This window comes from Coturnix japonica, chromosome 7, assembly GCF_054131305.1.
Source record: "Coturnix japonica strain WE chromosome 7, WE-NBRP24, whole genome shotgun sequence".
Lineage (NCBI taxonomy): Eukaryota > Metazoa > Chordata > Aves > Galliformes > Phasianidae > Coturnix > Coturnix japonica.
Genome location: NC_140669.1, coordinates 24,163,475 through 24,187,814, shown reverse-complemented (window position 1 = coordinate 24,187,814; position 24,340 = coordinate 24,163,475). Strand labels below are relative to the sequence as shown.

General features: G+C 39.5%; 1 protein-coding gene across 6 annotated transcripts in view; it reads right to left on the bottom strand.

Annotated features, from left to right (window-relative positions):
* Positions 1–24,340, bottom strand: part of SATB2 (SATB homeobox 2) — a 124,948-nt gene that overhangs the window by 67,495 nt on the left and 33,113 nt on the right. For all 6 annotated transcript variants that reach the window (XM_015868181.3, XM_015868185.3, XM_085553393.1 and 3 more), the window contains exons 4-5: positions 2,475–2,601; positions 236–359 (exon numbers count right to left, since the gene is read on the bottom strand). In XM_015868181.3, coding sequence (XP_015723667.2) covers positions 236–359; positions 2,475–2,601 — 251 coding nt within the window. The remainder of the gene's footprint in view (positions 1–235; positions 360–2,474; positions 2,602–24,340) is intronic.

The window sequence follows — 24,340 nt, the reverse complement described above, 5'->3', positions numbered from 1 at the left end:
AAAACGTTCAGATAAAAGTCCGGATGAAGACTCTCTGAACTGCAAAATTAAAAAAAAAACAAACCATTCATAATTTTCACCTGATGACCCACTAATAAAATATGGCATTAAAAACACTATTTCACATTAATTAGAATTTTTCCTTTTTAAAGAGAAGAATTGCTCAGCTTAAGCCCTTCACTGAATATTGGATCTTGGGAATCTGGCTTTCCCTAAGCCTTCTAAAAATACTAACCTGTGAAAGAGGGCATTCTTTGGCTAATGTGCTCTGATTCATCTCTTTGAGCAGTTCCTTTAAGGCATTGCGAACTGTGGCATGGTTCCACTGCTCTGCTGGCAAGTCTTCCAACTTGGAACAACTGTCAAAACAGAAAGTAAAAGTAGATAGAAACATCACCTTCACAGATGCTTACACTTAGTGTACAAGAGCCATAGACCTTTAAGCAGTGGACAGGAATGAGTTTCTTGCTAAGCCAGTCCATCAAAATGTTTCTCTCCTCCCCATCATGCCCAGCTCCCAGAAGATGTATAGTTCAACTAAAATTATGATAGTACATGGCAGGAAAAGCAGCTAAATCCACTCTGATACACATGTGGCATAACCATTTCCTTTGGGGCTTGGTAGAGAGCAAAAAAAATCCATGCAGACCAAGCCACAGAATTGACTGGATAAAGCCATGCTCTCCAAACAAAAATATTCCTGCTGTGATAGAAAAATAAACATACATGTCACAATGTCACTAGCAAAATCAATAAACAGCAAGGGTCCTCGTTGTGTGGAAACAAGGCTTTGATCAGCAAGTCTGAAAAATGTATTTCACTGGATACGTTGAATGAATGTATACATTGATACATAGATTGTCCTCATGGCTGAAGTATCTGAGAGCCTTTCAGAAACACACTAAGCCATATGCCCAACATCTGTCACGTGTAGCTCATTCCACTTTCATTTTACAAGAATTGCTCATGTAGTAAAGCTCTTGTCTTCATGTGATTTGTGCCTCCTCTAGTTTAACAAGCTCATGGTCTCTGTGTCTACATACATGGGGAGAGATCTAAGAAGCACATCAGAAAGCTGGGAAGAGTTGTCATTGCCATTCATGCTTGAGAGACTTAGTGAACATTCTCCAATCACACTCTGAGGTGGTTCTGCTTTCCACCTACATTGGCAGGTTTTTCCCTAAGAGCTGAAAGTTCAGCTGTGCTTGAGGTGTTCAAGTAGTCAATGACCATCTTTATTTCAAAGTCATGGACTATCTTCTCTTTACACTGCATCCAAGCCTTCAGGCACTTTGAAGACAAAAAGTGAGACCCTGATCCTGGTTGGTACTCATTGGTAACACTAACAGAACAATAGGCTAGATGAACTCCTGGTAGCTCATACTTCTGGAGAGGTGAGTTACTGTACTCCTTTTATAGTAAGCATAGACTCCTGATGCTTTCATAAATATGCTGAAGAGATGCAACCGAGGCAAGAGATGGTAACAGTGTATCAAACCAAGGAGAGGTCTGTAAGGGGAACTGGAAACCTCAACCAACATTAGAGATAACAGGAAGGAAATGCTGGAGTTTAGGAGTTGAATGTTAGTGAAAAGCCAGCTACTTCCAAATTTCAAAGTAAACTGAACAATTGGTAGTTTTGTATACACCACCAATGGACCCTTATTTTGTTCAGTATGAGCTTTGCATAAATTATTTCAGCATGTCTCTTATTTTTGCCTCTTTCCTCTGATGTCTCCTGTCCATAAAGCTACAAATGACTGTGCAGCGTAGGCTTACCACCACATTTACAGCGTGCCATGTACCCTGCCACAACTCCTTTCACAGGCACCAGTTGCTGTTTAAGAACTCTTCCAAAGGCAATAGATAAAAATGGGGGGAAAATTGTAGAAGTGAGGGAAATGAGGGCAACTAAGTGTAAAAGAATTAGGAAGTTTAGCTTTACTAGTCAGAACAAGCATTCAAAAAAGGAAAGTGTTTTCCAAAGGCCAAATGGAGCTGCAGTAACAGATCCTTTCCTCATCTTCTTGCCTTTCTCTGGGCAGACAACTGGAGAATAAAGGAATGTCAGCAAGCTCCTCTCCTCCCGTCTCAACAGCTGGAGTAGAAGACCTGAGTTTCACAATGCAACCCCTGGAAAAAGGCAAGGTGTTCGATTTTTGCTCTCATTAAGGCCTTGAGAACCCAACAAATCAGGGATTGTGGAAAAGTCTGCCCTTAGAGACTTCATACCTTTACTTAGGTGAGTTTCTGCCCTTCCTCTTTTAACTATCATATTGCTACTTCAGAAAACAAACAAAAAATTCAGAATGTGCACCAAATAGCTGTCAGATGACCTACCCTTCTCTTCATTTTTCCTGCTCTTTCATCAAAAGACTAGAAATTAATGAAGACAGGATGTGCTGATCTCTATAGTAATACTGTAATTGACAAAACAGCTTAGAATAGAAAAAGACGTGTTTAGAAATACCTACCTTTGTAATTGGATTTTCAGTGTCACAACATGATAGACATCTTGTAGCATGTCAGCTACTGTTGCATCTGGTGCATCGGTCACGTAACTGAGAGGGAGGGGATTCCACCTCCCAAGCTTGATTATTCCTGAAAGAAAACACAACATTCATACTTTGCATTTTACTGCCTATTTACAAAACCTTTTGATAAGATAGTTTGTTTAGGGGATTCAATATGTTCCTCGAGGCTTATTGCAGTCTTTCTCAAAATAGTTTTGTACTGAATCCTCAAGCAAACCATGGGAAACAGTAGGAATAGACTTCAGATTCTTAGTAGAGAGTTGCTGACATGTTCCTGGCTCTTAAATTACTTCAAGGAAGCACAGAATGCTTCCTCACTTCACATCTTTCATCATCTCACTAAAGACTGCCTTTCTGAGTTACAAGTAACTTTCAGTACTCTACAGTCCACACTTTGTAGCCTTCAAAACCTTTCAGCAAATAAACAAATTGGTTTTGACTTGAACAGGAAAATACCTACATGTGGGTTTTCAGCACAGTTAAAATCTAATAATGGTGTTACTCCCAGTGCAGATGGATAGCACTGGAAATCCATGAAGTAGAAATTCACTCCCAGCTGCCAGTCACACTATGCAAATAGTTGCTTTTGTTAGCAAAAAAAACAACTGCAAGCTGCTGACCACAGATCCAAAATAGCATGGGGGGAGTGGGGACGTTTCTACTCCTGTTCATTCTTTAGTAGGGATCATCACCTCCCTGGATGTGCTTGTCATGAAGTCTATAAACTTAAATGGTAAACCATTTGGTGTAGAGGTATTATTTCTGTTTAGACAACTGCAGAGGGCCTGCCCACACCAAAAACAATGACTAATATCCAGGAATTACTTCCAGGAAGAAGGTCAAACAAATAAACAAAAAAGCCACAATGACACCGTACATGAAAACAAAACAGCTCAGCCTTGTTCTGTACAGCATAACACATCACAACTATTACTTTTATTCTCTGCTTTACCGTGTTGCCATTGCCCCATTGCTCTGCCCACATAACTTCTTTTAGCTCAGCCCCACAAGATGCCCATCACCTTTTCTCCCATTTCTCCCACACTGGCAAGGTCTGCCTAGTTATTCTCTTGAAAGATGCTATGAAGCCAAAAGACACCAGTCCTCACCTTACTTTCAACTGAACCATCACCAGCTCTGGAATTAATCTAACTTAAATAAATGGCAAAGGCCTTTTATCCTCATCTTTAAAACGCAACTGTAAAATAAATAACACATCCGAAACAGTGATACAAAATTTCTTGCACAGACACAAGAGGATACTGCACTGCTGAGACCATTAAATACCTGATATGGAGTAGTTTTTTTCCTCTTTCATAGGCATAACTGAGAAAATAATTAGAGAATAACTCCTTTTCTGTAGCACCTGATTGCTTGCATTCACCATTGATACAGTGATTTGCAAAGTATTCTATCACCTGGTCTTGCGAGAAGCCAGAAGAGACATGATCTGTATTCAACGTTACAAAGTTTCAACGTAACATGCTAGTACAGACAGGCTAATGTTTCAAGAGCAGATTAGAAAACTTTCGGCACCCAGAGATCTTGTCCAAATGCAACAAAAAGTTAGTTAGTATTGCTTGATATCTAATGCTTGAAAATGGGACATAAACAGAATAAAAACATTTAAATGATGCACTGTTTCAGTATTAAGATTTAACAATCTGGTGCTGAATATGCTGTAGTATAAATAGTGCCTGGACTCCGATCCAGTAGAGTAACACACAGCACTCATTCACAGCACCGTATGTCTCCAATGCTGGCTCCTTGAGTCATACTCCACTTGCCAAGAAAAGCTGTTTTTCTTAAGGGGATAGTTTACTTAATGTTATCTCTGGTGACAACAAGAAATGCATATAGTACGGTGTGTATTAGTCATGAAATGAGCATCAAGGGTCCACCAAGTGAAATACATGCTGGGAAAACACAGTTTAGCAGCTGACTTCCTTCACCCCCTTCTGCTACATAATAATTTAAAGCAAAATCACCTAAAAACCCAGAAATCTATACCAGCTTCACAGAACACTTGGCTTCCTATGTTTAACCATGCCAAGTTTTCGTGTAATTGAAAAAATAAGCATCATATGCGCCCCATAAGTCACATCCAAATTGGTAATATTTATTTTTCATTCAATTAAGGAAAGCACTCAGAGAGCATTCCATCTGCAACTGCTCGGCCCTGGCAATGCCGGTGGGAGACAAAGAGGCAGTAGGGGGGCACTGAAGTTATCAAAGGAGTCCCCAAACTAAAAAGTTCAAGGAAAACAGGGAAGAAAAAAAAAGAAAATAAGCACGGCCAGAGTGTATGATGGAAAATACTATGCAAACTGCTTCACAGCAAACGTCTGCTACTACAGGAAGGCAGGTAGGCTTTTTTTCTTTCTTTCTTTCTTTTTTTTTTTAATCCTCCTCTACAACTGGAGAGGAAATTGTTTTGGCTGGATTTAGACAAACACAGGTGTTACCAGAATGCTCCGTGCCTCTGCACGTTAACACCTGCTGCAAGTCCTTTACTCTATGTTACAGCACTGCTGATGTACGCTATTTTTTCAGCCGGTGTGATACGACGTGTGAATTATTTTTTTTTCCAGAACACGTTAAGCTGGTCCAAATGATAGCCAGAAGCCATGGTTTCCATCCAGCTCCTCAGCAGACTTTATAGGTGGTTTATTTCATGGGTCTAACACTGTTAGACTGTATTTAAGGGAACTCTTGGGCTGCATTTGGGAAGATGATGCCAGTTTTTGAACAAACCCATTCTCAGCAAGCTACAAGTCATGTCTCTGAATTTAAAACCTGTGGGCCAAAGCTTTCCCTCTAAGAAGATCCCTCCTCACTAGGACTGCTGGATTGCTAATGCAGCAGCAACCCACAGATGAGAACAGCCCAGCAGCAATGTGTATGTTCTATGTGCACTTTTTTATGGCTCTGCTCATTGACTCCATACAGCACAACTCAGAAGCGTAATCACTTTAACAAGTGGGACTGAGCTTTATTCCACCTTGAGCTGAAATTCTGGAGTGAGGACAAGAGTGAGCCAAGGTCACTGTTTTGGTGAGTAGCCTAATGCTCCAGAAGCAGATCAGCTTGCTTAGGAAATCTGAAAGCACATCCCTCATGAATCCACAAAACTCTTTTCTTAAAGAGTCTCTCTCTCTTTCTTGTATCAATGACCCCTTGGGACTCTTACCTTGTTGCAAGTTCTTTGGAAGGAAAGTTCAACAGATTTCAAAGATTACACAGTAAAGAAATGATTAGACATGAAAACAGCTCTCAAAAACTCACTAGCAGTGGTTGACTGTTGCCCAGGTCAGCCAGCCAACTCAATACAAACAGCAGACCAAACAGCTTTCTCAAAAAAAATTTTAGTCTGAGTGTATTTTAGAAGAGATTTTCTACTCATGTTGACTGCTAGCTCCTTAGTGGCATTTCCTGCCAAAGACAGATCTTTCATTAAACTTAAACCTCAGCAATGCGTTCACCTGGCACTGAAGACACACTCACACTCACACTCATTTGTTTTATCAAAATGCAGACATGAAAAATAAGGCAGAGCAGTCTAATTTGAAATTTGTGCAACCTCCTTTACCTGCAGACGTGCCATAACAGACTGGTGACACACTTCTGTGAGCTCACTTGTCAAATTCATCCACAACAACTGGACACTTTATATCAGCAGAACCACCGCTGCCTCAACAGTTTACTGGAGACAGCTACAAGATGAATCATAAGTGATGCTTGTCCAAGTGTGTACAGAAAGTGAAAAAGAAGATATTTTGTGATCTTTGGCTAACACAGAAAAGGGGGGTTGCAGAGAATAGCAGTTCTCTGCATGATTAAGATTCTCAAGCATGATTAAGAAAAGCACTTGTCAGTTATAAGCTGACAAGCCATTTGAATCCCTGATGCATAGCACTGAAAACTGCTATTTACTAAAGCATAAGCAAATGTAACCTGCTGAGACTCATATAGGATGTGCCTATCAATCTCCTTGTAGAGATAGATTTACACAGTAAGGTTGTAAATTGTGAACTGCAAAGCTCTTTCCTAACACTCCAGCTCCATGTTCTCTGACCCTGGACCGGCACTTTTCCAAACAGCTGAGGGAATGGGCAGTACCCAAGCCAGCATATGGTCTCCTGGGCTATATTTACCACTTCAAAAAGTTTGGAGAAAATCTGACAGTGTTATACCAGACCAGAGCTGTGTCCCATGTTGCTATGGATATTCCAAAGTTCAATTTACTGTATTACATGATCACAACCTGAAAGCATTTGACTGCAAACACAAGGCTGCTTGAAGAACATGAATATCAGCTGCTGCCATGCCACTGGTTCACAGAATCACAGAATCATAGGTTCAGTTAAATAGTCTTAGTTTTCAACAGAGTCCTTATCAAAAACAACTAGGATTCAGAAGAAACTACAGCTTGGCATTAGTACTCAAACGGTTCTGATTAATTTACAGCTCCAAACAACAGACCTCAATGAAACACTCAACAAGACCCCTGCCCGAGGATAACTAAGTTGTAACAACCACTGCTAACAGGGACCCCTGCAGGACAGGGGGTTTTACACTGATTAGACCTGTTTATTCTCAGATTTGTCTTGCACCTACACTGTAGCAAGTGATTTTCCTTTGTTCAGCTGCACTTTGTTACAGAAATTTAAAACTGCCTGTCCCATGTAATAAGTACATCGAATTATTTACCCATAAATCAGTTTGCAGGAAATCACTACCCTGCAGTACATAATAACTCAGCCTGTGTTTCTAACCTGCGCCCTGGCTGTAATATATCATCAAAGCGTAACAACATAAAGGCATAATTTGTACTTATTACTGTTAATCCAGCAAAGGGAATGAATTTTCAAGCAGAAAGGAGGGAAAAAGAGCAACAGGAGAAATTAAAAAGAAAAGACGACCACATTAATTTTTGTATTTTGTAATTATTTTGTATTATTGAGTTTCCTTTTCTAGCTCTTATGATAATTTTAAAAATATTATTCTGCCTTTCCCTGCCATTATAGGGGTGCCCATATTCTACTGAATTTCAATCAGTGACATATTGGGGTAATAGATGGGAAAAATAATCAGCATAATCCTCCTCTGCGCTTCTAAAGCGCCTTTCATCACAGAATCCTGAAGCACTTTAAAAACATTAATTAATTAAGCCTTGCAACATCCCTGTGAGGTAGACTGTATTATGTCAATTGATATATTGGTGATTTAGTGATTGAAAGCACACAGTGAACATAATACTGTGTTTGTACCAATACAAAAGAAACCCCCTTCTCCTCATTTCAGACCGTAATAAATAATTTAGTGAGAGAAGAGGAATAAACCATGTGATAACACTGTGATGTACACACACACAAATCAGAGGGAACACCCACACTACATCCCAGCACGTGTAACCTTAGGGCTCTGCACAAAAGGATGACCTTCACCCAAGCGAAAGGCACGGCTGAGCCACCTGAAGCTCTGGCAGCACAAGGCCACTTGCATGGAGATGTTTTCTGTTGCTGTTTTAAAAACACTACCATAAACCATGTGTACAAAAAAAAAAGGGACTTACTGAATGAAATTTTGTGGTGCAACAGTACAATGGGTTGGTCGATCTAAGTACATTTATCTAGACTTTCTGACTAGCAGATCTATAGCAACACACATTTTTATATAGGTTATATACTCTTATGACTATATATTGAAATGTTTATAGAAACATGGGTATGAGTAACCGTCAACAGAAAGAGCTAATGTTTCAAGGTTCAGTTGCTGGACTTTACTTTCACAAATACAAACTGCTTTGATATGTGAAGCTTGGTACGAGTTTTCAATGTTTCAAATGGTAGCGTTGCCCATTCCTTTCCTCCAGCTTGACTATACTCAAGTATTTGACTTAAATAATGTATACCAAACAGCCTTGTAATTTTACATATCAGGTTCACATTTTACTATATAAAGATTGTGCCTCATGTAATAGATGCTGCTTCACATTTGGGAAATGTTATGTGAGGACTCTGACTTTTATTAGATTAATTTAGTACAGGCACTAAGTTACTAAACTAAATTAATAAAGATCTTCTTTAAGAAAAAAAGAAGTGGAGGGAGGTAGGGGGAGAGAGAACAGAATGAACTCACAAATTAAATAAATGTTTCTGAAGCATGTTATTTTGGAAGTCTTTATTTAATTTTCCAACCCCCTATTCTGTTTGAAAAACAGCCAATAATTGGTAAGGAAACAGGAAAAAAAAGAAAAGCAAAAAGGCTTTTTATAAATTATGTGATAGATTAACACTACGAATATACAGGAGAATAATGAACAAGAAGAGGTACAAAATATTACCAAACAGTATTTTTTGAAATCCTTTCCCATGTTATCTTTAAACCTTTATCTCCATTGAGGAATAGCATTTAGCCAAGCATAACGTTTCTCTTTTGCTATTTTGGGAATCAGTCTGTACTTACCTTGGACAGCAAGAAGTAATACACATATAAAGGGAAGTCATACTCCAATTCTTTTTTTGTTTCTGAGAAATACAACCACTCCTCAAGCATCATTTCCATAGCATAAAAAATTTTTAAAAAGTCCTTTTATTCATCAAAACTCATGACAGAAAGGTTACTGTGGTCAGGGCATTAAGCAGCTTTTAGCAGATGCATTTCATAACACTGTCCCTCTGAAGCTCAGCTTTGCCCTCCACCATCACAACAGTGCAACTTTCTCAGTAGTATTATTCAATAGCCCCAGTTCCCGTAGGGTTGCAGCACCCACTCCTTCACTAATGTCATCTCCACACAAAACCCAACACACTACAGATGCTCTATTTTTACATAAAATGTTTGTCATTTGGACCACTTATACTCTCACAGCACGTCTATTCCCAGCTCAGACCACGGGAGCAAAGGCTGCACCTCCTGACAGGGACAAGAGGCTGCTCAAAATCTGCAAAATCTGGATCAGGAGCAACACAACTCAGGTGATTCCCTGGTCAAAGACTTCTCTTCAGCTGTTCCCATGCATGGAAGTTTGCTTTGCTATCTCAAAACCATCATTCTTCCTTTTATTTTGGAGAACAGCTGCATCCCTTTGAGTCCCAGACTCCCAGGACAAACACTGGCTGCTTTTCTGCCACCCTGCCTGGCACCAAGACCACAGGTCCTGTATATATTTCATTGTCTCCCAAAGAACCAATGCAGGCTGCTGAGAACCTGCAATGTTTACCATCTCAGTCTCACAGGCTGAAAACTGGAACTTTAACATATTTGCCTCAGTTACTAAGAAACATGAAAAGCATACTCAACAGTTGTTGCTTTTCTCCTATGCACAGTTTGGCTCTTTATCAGCCACAAAAGATGCCTGGATCAACTAGCCCAAAATTTTGGACTCGGTAACTGTGTAGCCACTTCATGACCTACAAGAGGCAGAACACACATAAACAGACTAGAACTTCATGCAGAAGTTTTGCTTTCTAACCTTCTTAATATATCCTCCTGCCAGCACACCACAACCACCACAAATGCGCCTCAGGCTGAAGAACAAGGCATCTGAGCAGACAAACTCTGAGATCATTTTCAGCCCTCTCCCTCCAGAAACCTTTCTTGGATGGTGGACTGTGGTACTTCCAGATGCATAAGAGAGAGAGAGAGAGAGAGAAAATGTTTTCTTTCTTTAGGGCAAACCTGTATCTGTTTTTAAAAAGACGCAAGTGCCCCCCAGACTCCTTCAATTCACCCAGTTTCATTGCTTGCCTATAAGCTGCACACGGCAAGGCAGCCCAATGAGCAGGAAAAAAAGCACAATAACATGGCACTGAAATTGAATTCACAAAACACATTTTAAAGGTTATAAAAAAGCGTTGCTAATAGGACATTGTAGTGGCTAATAGGCTTAGAATTAAGCCTACGGACATTGTTTGGCCTTGTATGAATCCGAATATCCTGCCTACTCACAGTAACACAACTACAGAGAGCACAGAAATCTGGCTCAGACTGTAGAAATACAGTAGCCAACCATTTTTGTCTTGAATCAACTACAAGTAGATTTGAAAATTCATGGGTCTCAAGTCCAAAGAAAAAATAAGGACACACAGCATGCGAAGCTGCACAGACAAACCCCTAAACTAAATGCAGATTCATATTTTGGCCCATGCAGTTTAACAGCTTAATCTTCTTAGTTTAAAATTTGTGGTTTTGAGGGGTTTTCCTTACACTGTATACAGAACTACCAGAACGGCTCTTTACAAAATTACTACTTTTGGCTCGCCTTGTCTTTTTTTCCTCCCACTACACATTCAGTTCTTGACTTCCACAAAAAATAAGCAAGAACAACAGAAGGACTGGTAGGACAGAATCTAACAAGCAGGGTGGGAAAACATGAATTGCTGAGGAAAATGCTGGATTGAGGATTTCAGCTGGAAACCCCAAAGAACAGTCACCTCCACTAATGTAACATAAATGCAACATGCGAAAATTTGGTTGCTGCTACCTCTGTAATTTGACTCAGAACTCTTTTCCTCTCTGGAATTGTATTATTCTGACTAAAAGCTTATCCAGATTAATCTCCATGGGCTTAATTCTAGCATCTCTACAACATTTGGCTAAGAACTGGCTTCACTATGAAGCAGGTGAACAAGAAAAACAAGCCTTGTATTTCAGTATTATTTATATTGAATCATTAAAATATATACGGAAGCAAGATCATCTATATAAAAACAAGCATGCATACATATATTTAAAATGTGCTGTATACCAGAGACTGAAGGTTTGTTCACCTTTAGGCCAAGGTTTTCTTCATAGCTCACAAAGAGATAAGAAGCGAAGGATCAAATTTTACCCTTCCTTTACAAATTGATCTACTAAAGAAAGACACAGAATATTATCTTTAAGGTTGCGATCTTTCATTTCAAAATACTAGTCTCTAACTGGAGCAGCATTGTAAGTTCAGGTATATAACATTAAACTAAATAAGAACTCTTCCATTACCGACATCCATTTCTCTCCATGACCTGATTCCTCATCTCCCTCTTTTATTCCAGTGATGAGCAAAATAACTCCGCATTTCTGATAAGTTTAAATAAAGCCATGCTGGTTACCAAACCGTGATAAATTTCCTACCAGTAGAAAACAAAAGAAGAAAAGAAAAAAAAAGGACTGTCCTTCACCGCTAGAGGAGATGACTCAGAGTGAGCAGGAACTGTTACCAGACTTGAAAAGAACAGTTTCCTCTAATACCATAGATGAGCCCACACCATGCTGAGATGAACCTAGATTTGTTTTCTTAGCCCACATCTTCCTAGAACTGAATCTATTTCCTTACAAAGCCACAAGATCCTTCTTGGATCCTGTTAGCATTTTCACCCTCGCATTAATTTGTGAGTAAAAAACTGAAATAAGTTTTCTTTTGTTTGGTTTGGTTTTTTTTTGTTGTTGTTGTTTTTTTTGTTTTGGGTTTGTTTTTTTTTTCTTTCTGTTGTTTTGTTCTGTTTTTTTTTTTTTAAAATATAAATTCAATGCACTTGGAAAAGACTAGAAAGAGTTACTCACACTTTGGATCTGAAAACTTTGCACAGGCAAATCATACTTTAAAATATTTCCAGAAGTTTAGTGCTTCTTTACGTAGCAGTTAAGATTACCAATTAATCGCAGTATTTAAAAGCTGTGGAGTTTAAAAGACTTTAACTGATGCTGCAAGACTCAATAAAGTCTCCAGCACTTGTGGCACTGCCAACAGCCACAGGAGAGTGAAGAGCTGTGGTACCTCCTGGGACTCACCCTCTAAGAAGGAGCTGTCAGTGCTTCATGCCTACCATGCTGGAAGGCAACACACCAGCACACTCAGGTCTCTTTTTCTGTGGCACTGCAAGCACCTTAAGACACAGATTATCACAACAGGCCCTGTGATGGGTATTCCGGAGAAACAAACTGTTGATCAATAACAGAATTTCTGTACTAAACCAATTTCTGTACCAGAATTCTATTCCTGCTGAGCTCAGTGCTCTCATCACTTCTTTCTCCTTCCTGAACTACATCTTATGTTCAAATGGGAAGGGCTAAAAATCCATCATGGAGATATCTTAAGTGAAAAAAGCAAAACAATGGTCACTTCTAGTCCTTTCACAGAGTTCTGGGTGTCTCAGACCCACGTAGCTTCTACATTACTAAGTAAAAGGGGAATCCAGAGGCCTGACCATGGTTCTGGGGAATAATACATACAGATACACTGGGATGATGCCTTATTCGGAATCTGGTACCAACACTGGAGAATCCCTACCAAATATGCCATTCTACCATAATGTACAGCCATACTGTTGCTGCCAGTTAAGTCCACTTCAGAAACTGACTTAGCTCTTTAACTAATAACACCACAGATAAAACTCATAATAAGACACAAATTAATACTTCCCAGTCTCATATGGAAAGAAGAAAACACTGCACGTACATGTACTCCTGAACACACAGCTGAACAACTCTCTAATAACCTAAATGAATTCCTTCTCCTCTTGCATACAAGAAACCAGAGTAAACTTCAGCACTGAAGGAGCACTACAGGCACAGCAAGCATAAAATGAAGAGGAAGCTTTGGGAGGTTTATCGTTTTCACAATCTGATTGATTTCAAAGGTCACCCTTGAGGGAAAGCCTCAATCTGGTTTCTGCCAACACAGCCATTTCCCACAGCCAGTATCTATTCCCTGCTCTTGGCACTCACTCAGGTGGTGGGATGTGGGTTGTATTGCGGGTATCTGCATCTTAATGAAAGCATGTTTTACTCCCCCAAAGCCTGTTGTTCATTTGGAGACTAAAGATTATTAGTTGTTACCTACCGCATGTCTGAAGACAGGTACAAACTACAAAGAATGGGAGATTTTCTGAGCAAGTAGAAGCCTTGTAACCAAAGAATTACCCACAAATCCTGGGATGCCTGAAATATTAAAATAATTCACACAACAAAACAAGTTGAAACTTGTTTCTAATTATTATGGGTGGAAAAAAGAGAGAGAGCGTATGTGGAGTGAAGAGGTTGTTCCAGTGCTTCAGGTCTGCAGCTCTCAGAGAACAGGTCTTTCTCTGTTAATTTGAGCTTTTTGCTAAATCTTGTCCACAAATAAATGTCTGCTGCCTCAGAAATACTCTCCTTTTTCCATTTCACATTTGAGTTTATAGGGCATAAAAATTCAACCAGAGAGCCTTATCACCTTTAAAACAGCTTTCATGTTCTCCAGATGATGGCCTTGGTTTACCATTTATCGCAGATAAACTATTTTGCAAAGCTCTTGTAATAAGGGTCCCAGTCAGTGTGACCTGGCAACACCACGGTCTAGGTATAAAATATAATAGTGTCACTGTGTGAAAAGCACAATACAGGAGAAAACTATTTGAAATATTTAATAAATTTGCTAAGCAGTGGATGAATCTATTAGATATTGTGGGAAATGGCTTCTTTAGATATACTTTTCTAGACTTAACATGTTGCTTACAAAGGATTTTTGAAGCTGTTTAATCAAATCCTACTATAAATGAAGCTCTACCCAACCTTCCCAGAGAAGCTCAGGGTCATGATTAAGCAGAGGGCTGTTAGAGGTAGGGTACTGAGGTCAGGTTGTGATTGGACTTGATGACCTTTAAGGTCTTTTCCAACCTGAGCAATGCTGTGATTCTATGATTCTAGAAGAGTGTATTTCTTGCTGGTGGTCCAAAATGTAGGCTGTTACCTCCTCAACCTATTCTAAGGTAAAGTATTTTTGCTAGGTACCTGGATCAGGGAACTGAAGATCTGGAGGACCCTCATCTGGGAACATCTAAAGAACATTGTTAATTGATACAAAGTATAACAGTTTGCAATGGAGATACTCTGTCTTGTGGTAACATGAACTCTGAACAGTCATGAATCAGAGGTACCAAAATGAAGACACAGAGGGCTTAACCAGCTTTCATCCAGGTATGTAGAATACAAAAGACTTCATACTGTATTAGCTGTGTTTCATATCGTATTTAAATAAGACCAGTCAGTTCCTGCTGTTGCCAGCCCTGGGGTTACATCCCTGCCACCCCTGACCTCTCACACATGCCACTTAGCTTCATCTTGGAACAATGGCCAGCCACCACCAAGCTCTACAGGAATAAATCTCCAGACCGCAAACCTCTAACATCCCCTCTTCCTACCCCAAGATAACAAGTTACTCTCACTTCTGCCTGAGTCATGACTTCTGTTCTCATCTATGTTCCCATGCATATTACCCAAATAAAAAATAAAAATAAAAAATAAATTAAAACACACACACACACACACAAGAGGAAGAGGACATAACTAAAGATGGCAATGATTCTGATCTGCTGGTATGAGTGAGGGATGCCTGCTCCCCAGAAGCCCACACTGGTGTGCCCAGTTCCCTGCCACCAGGCCCTTCCAACCTATGTCAGGACACCAAGAGGCGAGGCCCATATTCTCTGGGATAGCACAAGGAACACTGCAGACAGCTCTGGCAGTCCCTGCTGGTCACATTTGCACCTCAGTGTTAGCTGTCCACACGCATATGGGCTAGGCATTTAACAGGCTGACTGCACAGACTCATCTCTCCCTACAGTCAAGGAGAAAAAATACTTCATTTTTCCACTGAAATAACCCATGTAGCTGCCATGGCAAATCTTTCTTCTGGTAGTCTCTTATGGATCAGTTTTACATATACATTATTAAACACCTGGTGAAATAACCATTTCTATAGAACACGTATAAAGCCTTTTAAGTTGCTGCAAATATGATATACATAGCCATATAATGGGAGAGAACAAAGAAGTCTGTTTATATTCCTTTTACTGATTTTCATAGCAGAGGTAGTGAAGTACTTGTAGGGAGATGATACAATTAAACGCGAGGTAAATTTAAAGAAAAGAAAATATTTTAAAAAGTAAATAGGAGTTTCTTTTTTTTAATCTTTTTTTCTCCAAGTAATGCCAGAAAATTCTTTGTATTATATATCAGAGCTTGAACTTAAGTAGTCATTCTCTGACAACATTTAAACAACAAGTTGTCAGACATACAAAGTTGGTAAAGTCATTTTTTCTATTGCTAATATTACCTACAGCCCCTTTGCTCCTTAACCCACCCCTAAAGGCAGCGTTTTTTTCTGAATGCTCCCTGTGTAGCACAGAACAGTGAACTCTGGAAATAATGGATATTTTGCTTCACTGGATGAAAATCCAAGACAGAAAGGGGGGGGCGGTTAGTTCATGAAACCACAACTTGCATAACTGTTTTTGCCTACAAGAAAAACAAATCAACTGATAATTTCCTGGCAGATGAAGCATTACGGTCAAAGAGAATGAAAGAGTTTTATTCTTTAATTATTTAGCCCCATCCTTACTCCCCATTGTTTTATTCTCTTTTTATTTTAAAAACTGTGTTTTTAAAGTAGATTTTCTCTTTTGAAATCTATCTCCAACAGGAAAAATCTGATATGGGAAAAAAAGAAAATCAAGACCAGATCGATCTGAAACAACATATTTCTTTACTCCATGCCCCATGCCTCCCCTGCTGCTTAACTTTCTCTCTCAGCAGAAGTATTCAATAAATCTGATAAGGCTGTTCACGTATTTGCTCAGCTTCTCAAGGCCAGCCCTTCCCCAGCTGCCCTTCAGTGGGTTTGTTACTTGTCAGAGCCGCAACGCAGCCCTGGTGGGTGAGTTTCCCAGGTGAGGGGTGAGCCTTCATGGTCCAAGTTCATCACTTGCCACATTGCTAATGAGACAAGCACAGCCCAACATGAGGTTAATTGTCAGAAGCAATAATCCAAATTAAACTGGCCAGCGTTCAAGTAAAAGGTACAATTTAAAACATCCTTTTCAAATGCAAGCAGTCTCAGGAGTTTGTTTGTCTCGATATAGAATTCCAAGTTTGTTTTTTTTAAAAGCAACACCTACTTCCCCTCTAAGGAACCAAAGTAATTATTTTTAATACAGTGACATATGTTAGACAAAAGTATTAAGGAGGGGGCTTCGTTCCACTTCAAATCTCCATGGAATTTTCCCTTATGCGATCACACATCTGAGCTCAGATCTTAACCCAAACAATGAGGATTTTTTTTAAATTAAGGCTATTAGCTGATGAGAAATCCTTTCACAGATAAGCCTGAAACAGAGTAGGTCTAGTGTGTCTCTCACGACATTGAGAAGCATGATTAAAACAATATGGGAAAAAAAAAAGCAAATGTTCACAAAAACATTTGATAAAAGGCTTGAGTCAACTCAAAGCTCACTTGGCTTTGGCTGGGTCTTTGCCTCACAACAGCTTCTGCCTGCCAAAAGAAATATGACTACCCATTTCTTCCTGATGGTTGCACCCATGGAGAGACCTGCTCCTTTGCTTTCCCCTGCCATGATAACGACATGCCTGCTAGGATTTGATTGGGCTTCATATCGTAGCCTGCCTTTGAAACAATTATTTGGTTAATTGTGAGAAGAAAAGGTCTTAAGTGGCACCTCAGACTGACAAAACAACCAATAGCTTCCAGATAATTGTTATGTTCTGTAATTAAAGTAACGTACATCGTATAGGAGAAAAGTTTAAAAATACCTTGGGGTAGAGTAGTTGAGGATATAATTCCACACAGGGAGTCTGTATAATTTTGGTTGTAACCAGAGAGGAAAAATGTAGAATTTAAGATAGAAATTATTTACTTAACATGCAGAGTTAGCACAAAAAGGGGTACTCATCTAATAAGGATGAATGTCGTGGGTGCAATTATAGTGCTTTATGTATATGTTTACCCATAAGGAACGACTGCCACAATTATAGAAAAGTAGGTTTGAATTAACTCTTTTCATACTTATATATATATATATATATATGTTTTCTTTGTTATTTTTATGAAGGTAATAAAAGTTTAGAAGTGGATATGAACTTACCTTTCAAAACAATCAGTCATCTACATCTGATCTCCATACTAGTAACAATCAGAATACCACGGTATTCAAAACTCCTGAATTTTAGCCTTGAATATGAAATAATTTTAACATGGATAATACAGTGAAAAGCCTCTCAACTGAATAATGATAAACATAATAAGAAAGACTAATTCTACGCTAAACACAGGGAAAACCAGTGGATTCAAATAATATTAAATGAGGAAAAATCTTTGTTCAGCCTTCCAGAAGAGGCATCTTTCTTTTTGTAAAACAGAGTTGAACTCTCATATATATGTCAGTCTAACAGGTAGCTGACAACTGCAGCACATTAAAAGTATCTTGATACAGACTTTAACAGTTCCAGATGAGGATGCTGAATTGATCTACTTGTAAACATTTGGGAAGTTGCTGTTTCCCCTCCCCTAAAGCTATCAAGTCAATGCACAACGAAAAAGCTTTGTTATGCTACATTCCTTGGATGCACAGAACAGCCTACTGCCTATTCAGGAACTTAAGTGGAGTGTATAAAATGATATTCTCAGTGCACTAAAATGAACTCGGGAAGTTTAACAGAGTATATATTTAACTTTTCTCACCAGTGCAACTAACTTAATCAAGCTGTAGCACGAGACAAATATGAATTCCCAAAGAGAAACAGGTGATGGCAAAACTGAGAGAATTCAAGAGCTCCTGAACCTTGATGTAGGCATCAAACCTGGTCTCTTGCTGCCCAATTCTTACGTGCAGACAAAAGTGAACAGCAGGTAGGCAATTCCTAGGACCGCCAATATTGGCAGTATGAGTGCAGAGCCAATGACCCACACACACATTCAACCAGCCAGAAGCAGGCTTTACCAGTGCCCAGATGAAGTCAGTGAAGATTAAGGATGCTCAAAGAATGCCAAGCATCTGCCCCACCTAAAGGAAAGATGTCAGTCACTGAGCCAAATGAGTAAGGTTCCACATAATTTATTTACTAAATCCATATTTGATTATATTTTATTTCTTTTTATGTATAGTATTATTTTAATCTCTTTCGCCTTTAATATACAGTTTTCTGTTTCAGACTGGCAATGCGGGCATTTTAATCTTCATTTGCTCACGGACTTTAATCAAAGGGACTTAACACAGACTCACTTAAAAATGCAAGGAAATACTCTAATGAATAGCTATTATTGATGTAAAGATATAGAACTGCATGTTTTCAGCACTGAAAGCAAAAGATTTTTCTGAGCAGCTTGTTAAATCAGACTAAAAATATGCCAGGCAGCATCCACTTTTTTACTTCTTTTTCTGAGGCATACTCTTCATTCTTTCATTGGGGATTTGAAGGACGACAGTACCACAGCAAGGTCTTCAATGTTAAGTAGTTATTAAGGACACAGGGAAAAAAATAAGGCAAGCAACATAAAGCAGTTTCAGGTATTTTCTTTTTCTTGCAAAAGAAGAAACTTACCATCAATGTTTGCTGCCTCCCTGACACTGTGCACCTCCAGCAGTCAGTGAACACAACACACACCAGTCTGCTATCTGGAAGAAACCTAATGTTTCCCGTCCCAGTCCAAAGACACTGATCCCAGCATGGCAAGCTACCAAGCAGTTACAGTGGCCAGCTTTGTGAGGTTATAGTTATTTACTTCTGACAACTTAAGGCCGTACTGTAAGTACTTCCTGCAGCCTTAACAGCTCAAGCATACAGGACGATGACCACTTCTGCTGGGTTAAGCAGCTGTTTACCAGGAGTTAGAATAAAGGCATAAAGCCACACTTGGAAAATCTGGAACACTTTAAAAAATTACACTCTGCTCCAAGACCTAGCACAGTAATAGACTCACAGGAATAGCTATTTCCCTGGCAAGATAGTGCAATAATGCAATTACTGCCATTTAATTAATTTATATTCTCAAAATCTGTCTCCTTACGATTTCTAAGTATTTCACTCCAACAACAAGATGGGATTTTCTGCCCTTGTTTGCCATGGCAACCCCTACAACAAATGGCAGTAGTCTATAAAAAGAGGGGCTCTGAGCACGCCTGTACACTTTGGTGTGATTTGTTTCAAAACAGGACAGGGTGCAATGGACCTTTTCTACCCTGTGGGATGGAACAGAACACCAAGAAATTGCACCTAAAGGGCTGCCACACTCCTTGGCAAAATGAAATGACTGTGCTATTATGTCTGGATGTGATTATAGATACGAAAGGATGACTGCAAAAGTTTGCTTGTACCTTTCTGGCTCATCATACACTGTAGGAGGTTTTGCTATACAGCTGTTTAACATCCTGAACAAGAAACACAGAGCACACTTAACATTTCCTTTCACTTAGCTCTAGGCATCATCACGCAGCAGTGGCTGCTAAGGCATGCTTACCACTGGAAAATGAGACCTTTGTATGCTCACCCCTGCCTGTCCAGGCAGAAGCTGTGCCGGGAAGCCTTGACCTCCAGCCTAACAAGGACACTGAGTAGGGCTAAGGGTAATCTTGCCTCCTTGCTCATTCAGTTTCTCGAGCTGTTTGAAGCAATCATTACCAAGTCAGCTACATTTTGTGGTCATATTATAAAATGAATCATTGTTCAACAGTCCAAGATTGCTAAACTCATTTTATGTGTGGTTTAGAGTAGAGTCATTGGTTGCTTAGACCCCTCCGAGCTGTGCTCCCTCCAGCACAGTCACAGCAGGGAAAGCACTCGTCCCTGGCACTGCTCCAGACTTGGGATGGTGTAACATGGCAGAAATTGGCCTCTAGTACTCGTTCTCACAAGCTCCTCACAAGTCAGCCAAGATTTTTTCAGCCACTTCCTTCTGAAGGGATTTTACCTCAGAGAGGCTCCAGCTTTTGGGCAGCCTTAGCACCGGAACTGCTGGGAATTCAAGCATCTACGACTGCCTGTGCTGTACTCGGGTTGCACCCTCCAGGGCCAAACTTCGCCCTACGTGCTCCTATGGGTACAGTTTCTGTTTTAAGAGAGCCTGTGGAATATTTTATGCTGGGATTTGGTAGAAGTGAATGAATGCTCCATTATTCACTCTGTGGTACGCAGTGGTCACTCTCAAATTTTATAATGCAGCACACTGCTGTAATGACATCATATGACATCATCAATCTCCCATGATTTCTAAAGCCTCTGATGAATGGCACCACATAACCACCTTGTTAATAAATGGAACAAAAATAGTGAATCAAAGAAAAATCTTGTGAATTTATGCACTGTTTACAAGTCTACAGACAAGTACTAACCACCCCAAGCTTTACAAATGAAACGCTTCACCTTCACTTCCAAAGAAAAGAAAGCACTGTCTTGATTTATGGATGCGGTTACACAGGGATCCCAAATTTTACATGGAAGCCTCACAAAAATCTTCCTTCACAAAAATCTATGAATCTTAATTTCAGGTAATATTTCTAACATGTTTGCTGAGGAAAAAAAGTACTGCACAGAGGTTGCTCTGAAAGTAATGCCTCCTACTTATTTCCATGGAAATTACAACAACTACTAAGAGCACAATAAGACTATTCAATAGAACAAATTTTCACCTACAAAACACTTTTTTCAACAAGGTCACCATCATTAGCTGTGCTTTTTCACTAGCAATGAACAACAGCCTGCATGACACTCCTGTAAAAATCTGCATGGCCATCTAGAACGTGGTTTGCCATTCACACCACTGTTACCACTGCTGAAGTGCACTGTCTGCTGCCATGCACCGTGCTCACAGCCACTGTCTGGTCTTCAGCAAGCATCAACCAACAACCAACTCCAATGGAGATCCATTTTCTCTACACGGAGGTATTCAGTGACACACCTTTGCTTCACACACCCTTCCATGTCAGATGCCATTTGGTCAGACTGCCCCTCTGCTGCCATCTGTTGCATGGCAACAATATGTAATGGAACACTGGGCAAAAGGTTCAACCTCTAATGCCATACCACCAACGTGCACCTCTGACATCATGGGCTGGGATAACAAAATAGGAAGCATTGCTTCCAGACCAGCTATTGCATTTCCTTTATTTCAAGTATTTAAGATATTTCAACCATGAATGGTGCAAAAACACAACAAATATCTTTCTCTTCCTTTAAAACTCTGCCATATTCACTTAGATATCAGTCAAGCTAAAGACCAACTTACCTGTCCTTGCCAAAAAGGTGGCTGTTTGCCACCCTCACCATCAGTCAGATACACTCAATTGAAGTAATGCCATAAGCCTGTTGTAAGATTCCCAGCCTCTGCCTTCATGAGTCTCCGTACCCTCTGTAGCTTTCTCCCCCCTCCTCTTAAGAAAAATACTTGAAATCAGGTCAAGCCTTCCATTAACCAAAACAAACATGTCTCCCAAGTTTCAAACTTGGCAGTCCCACACTCTGAGGATGCAGGTAATCCTTCTCTGTCACTTTACAGAAATAGGAGGATTCCTATGATTAATGTCTATTTTGCTGTTACAGCCTAAATGTATTTACATCTACATGGGTATTCACATAATCAAGCAAGAACTGAAACTCAAGCTTGTATGATATATTACAAAATAAACAACCAAAACAATCTGAAGACCATTAGACAAAAATATCCTGCAGACTGATGACTTTCATAAAAGGAAAAATGTTCTGCATTAAATGGCTTTGGCCTGCCCCTCATGGAGCTAAGTAACTCTCCTTAGAATAGCTGTAATTAGGGTGGTTTTTTGTTTGTTTGTTTTTTCTGCATTAGGACACAGCTGAAAAATTATGTGGACAGAACAGCCCAAACAAGCTCTCTGCAAAGTGTCACTGGCAGCTACTGATCGTATATATAAACATATCTGAAGTTGTGCTACCTGCTCCGTAATCAGCCCACTTCTCAACAGGTTAGTTACTTCTTCACAAAAAAAAACCCCAAACCAAGGTTTGAAACACAGCTTGAGTTATGCCTAGAAATAAAAATCGTGTTTCAACTTCCACCCTCAACTGCATCAGTGGGAAATGAAAATTCCACTGACTTTAGAATCATTCAGATTTATTTACATCGTTGTAACTTAAAACAAGGCTTCACTTTTTTTGGTAAAGAATCCCTGGTTGAAGTACAGGATGAAAAGTTATTAACACCAGCACCACTCTGTGCACTGATTTTGGATTACACATAATACAACAGGATCCCTGTTTATTTTCACATCTGACACCAAAACAAAGCTTTCCAATTCCCTTTTTGACCTTACTACAGAAGTACAAAAAGATTGTATTTAACTCTCCACCACTGGAAGGAATAGTTGACCCTGAAGTAGGCAAAATGTTAAGATTTAAATGGTCAGGACATTACTTACCACTAATAGTCATTTCACTTCTGTTATTAGTTCTTTCTCCTTAAGAAACAAACCCCCAGAGGAACTGTCAGCCTTGACTCCTCTCAGCAAAAAAAGACGTGCTGATGGTGTGCACTTCCCATATTGGCATCTCTCTTCCTTTTCCATCTCCCCATTACCTAAATAGTCAATGCTTCAGAGGACTTTTAATGAGAAGTTCTACTTTTCTGTAACCATTGCTACACTACAGTAGCTCCCCTAAGTCTCTTTCAGCCCCAGTTTCCGTCAGGCCCTGTGATATCCTTCCAGAGCATCAGCAACATGCAAAACTGCATATGTAGTTTCAGGCAAATATCTAATCTGCTATTTTTGCAAGTTCAAATTACTGTGCTGCTGATAGCAGAAATGGAATAATAAGACGTTGCTCCATACCAAGATTTTCTTTTTTTTTTTTTTTCTGGGAAGAATTAGAAAACATATGAATAATATAACTATAATATTCAGTGGTTTGCTGAGCATGACTATGGTCCAGCCACATGTCATGGTGTATATATAGCCTTACAAGTTTATAACATACCGAGGTTTCTGCTTAATTTAAACTTGCTACTAGGTTCTAATATATAGCTTCTCTTGCTTTCCCCATATCTGCACATCCCACACTGACACTCAGTGCCAAAGGCTCAAAAATAATGAAAGAGTCACAGAAGGCCCCAGGCATGTTTGAAACCAACGCATATCCATGCACGATCACACCATCAAGTGCCTGCACACCCACAAAGTAATGTGTTTCAGATAGCAATACAATATCCTAAAGTTACCAAACAGCTTCTCATTTTGCCCCCAGCCAATTAAAATACTTGATTTCTTTTCCTTTGCATGTTCCTATGCCAAAGACTAGGTCATGCTCGCGAGCTTCCAATGGAATCCTCTAACATCTTCTTATTTGTACAGTTTTCATTTATAAAGAACATATAAGGCTGATTTCATCAGGAGACCCAGAATTATGGGGAAGAAAATGGAAATGTCAAGAATTAACAATACCAGGTATTATACTTCCATATAGTTAATTTTATTCCAGAATAGCATGTAGAAGTCTGATCCACCCACCAGATGAGTTATTATATTTCTACTGGTGTTTTGGCACCTCCTCCTCTGCAAACATAGCCCTTTTTCTAAAAAGCACACTATATAAAAGGTTTAATTCCAGGAAACTTATATGTAAATAACTGGGTACTTTGCTTCTAGATTTAAACTCACGGCTTCTCACATTAGACAGTGTTTTGTCCCCCTCAACACCACACCACAAAATGAGACATGTAAAATGGCACTCAGTAGGTGCCTGAGATCAGTGACCAGACTTCTTCTACAGGGAGCTTCAAGGAGCACTTTCAATGTGAGACTTCACTCAACGGGCCAATGACCTGAGCCAAAATTAGAACCTATTCCACCCATCGACCTGTGAAGTCACAAACTGCATCCCACAACTGAAAACATAAAAGTAACTGCCTGATTTATAGAAGACAAATGCTATAGAGATAAAAGTTACTTTGTCATAAGTCTATTAGAATCATGGAATGGCTTAAGTTGGAAGGATCCTTAAGGATCTTCTAGATCTAACTTCCC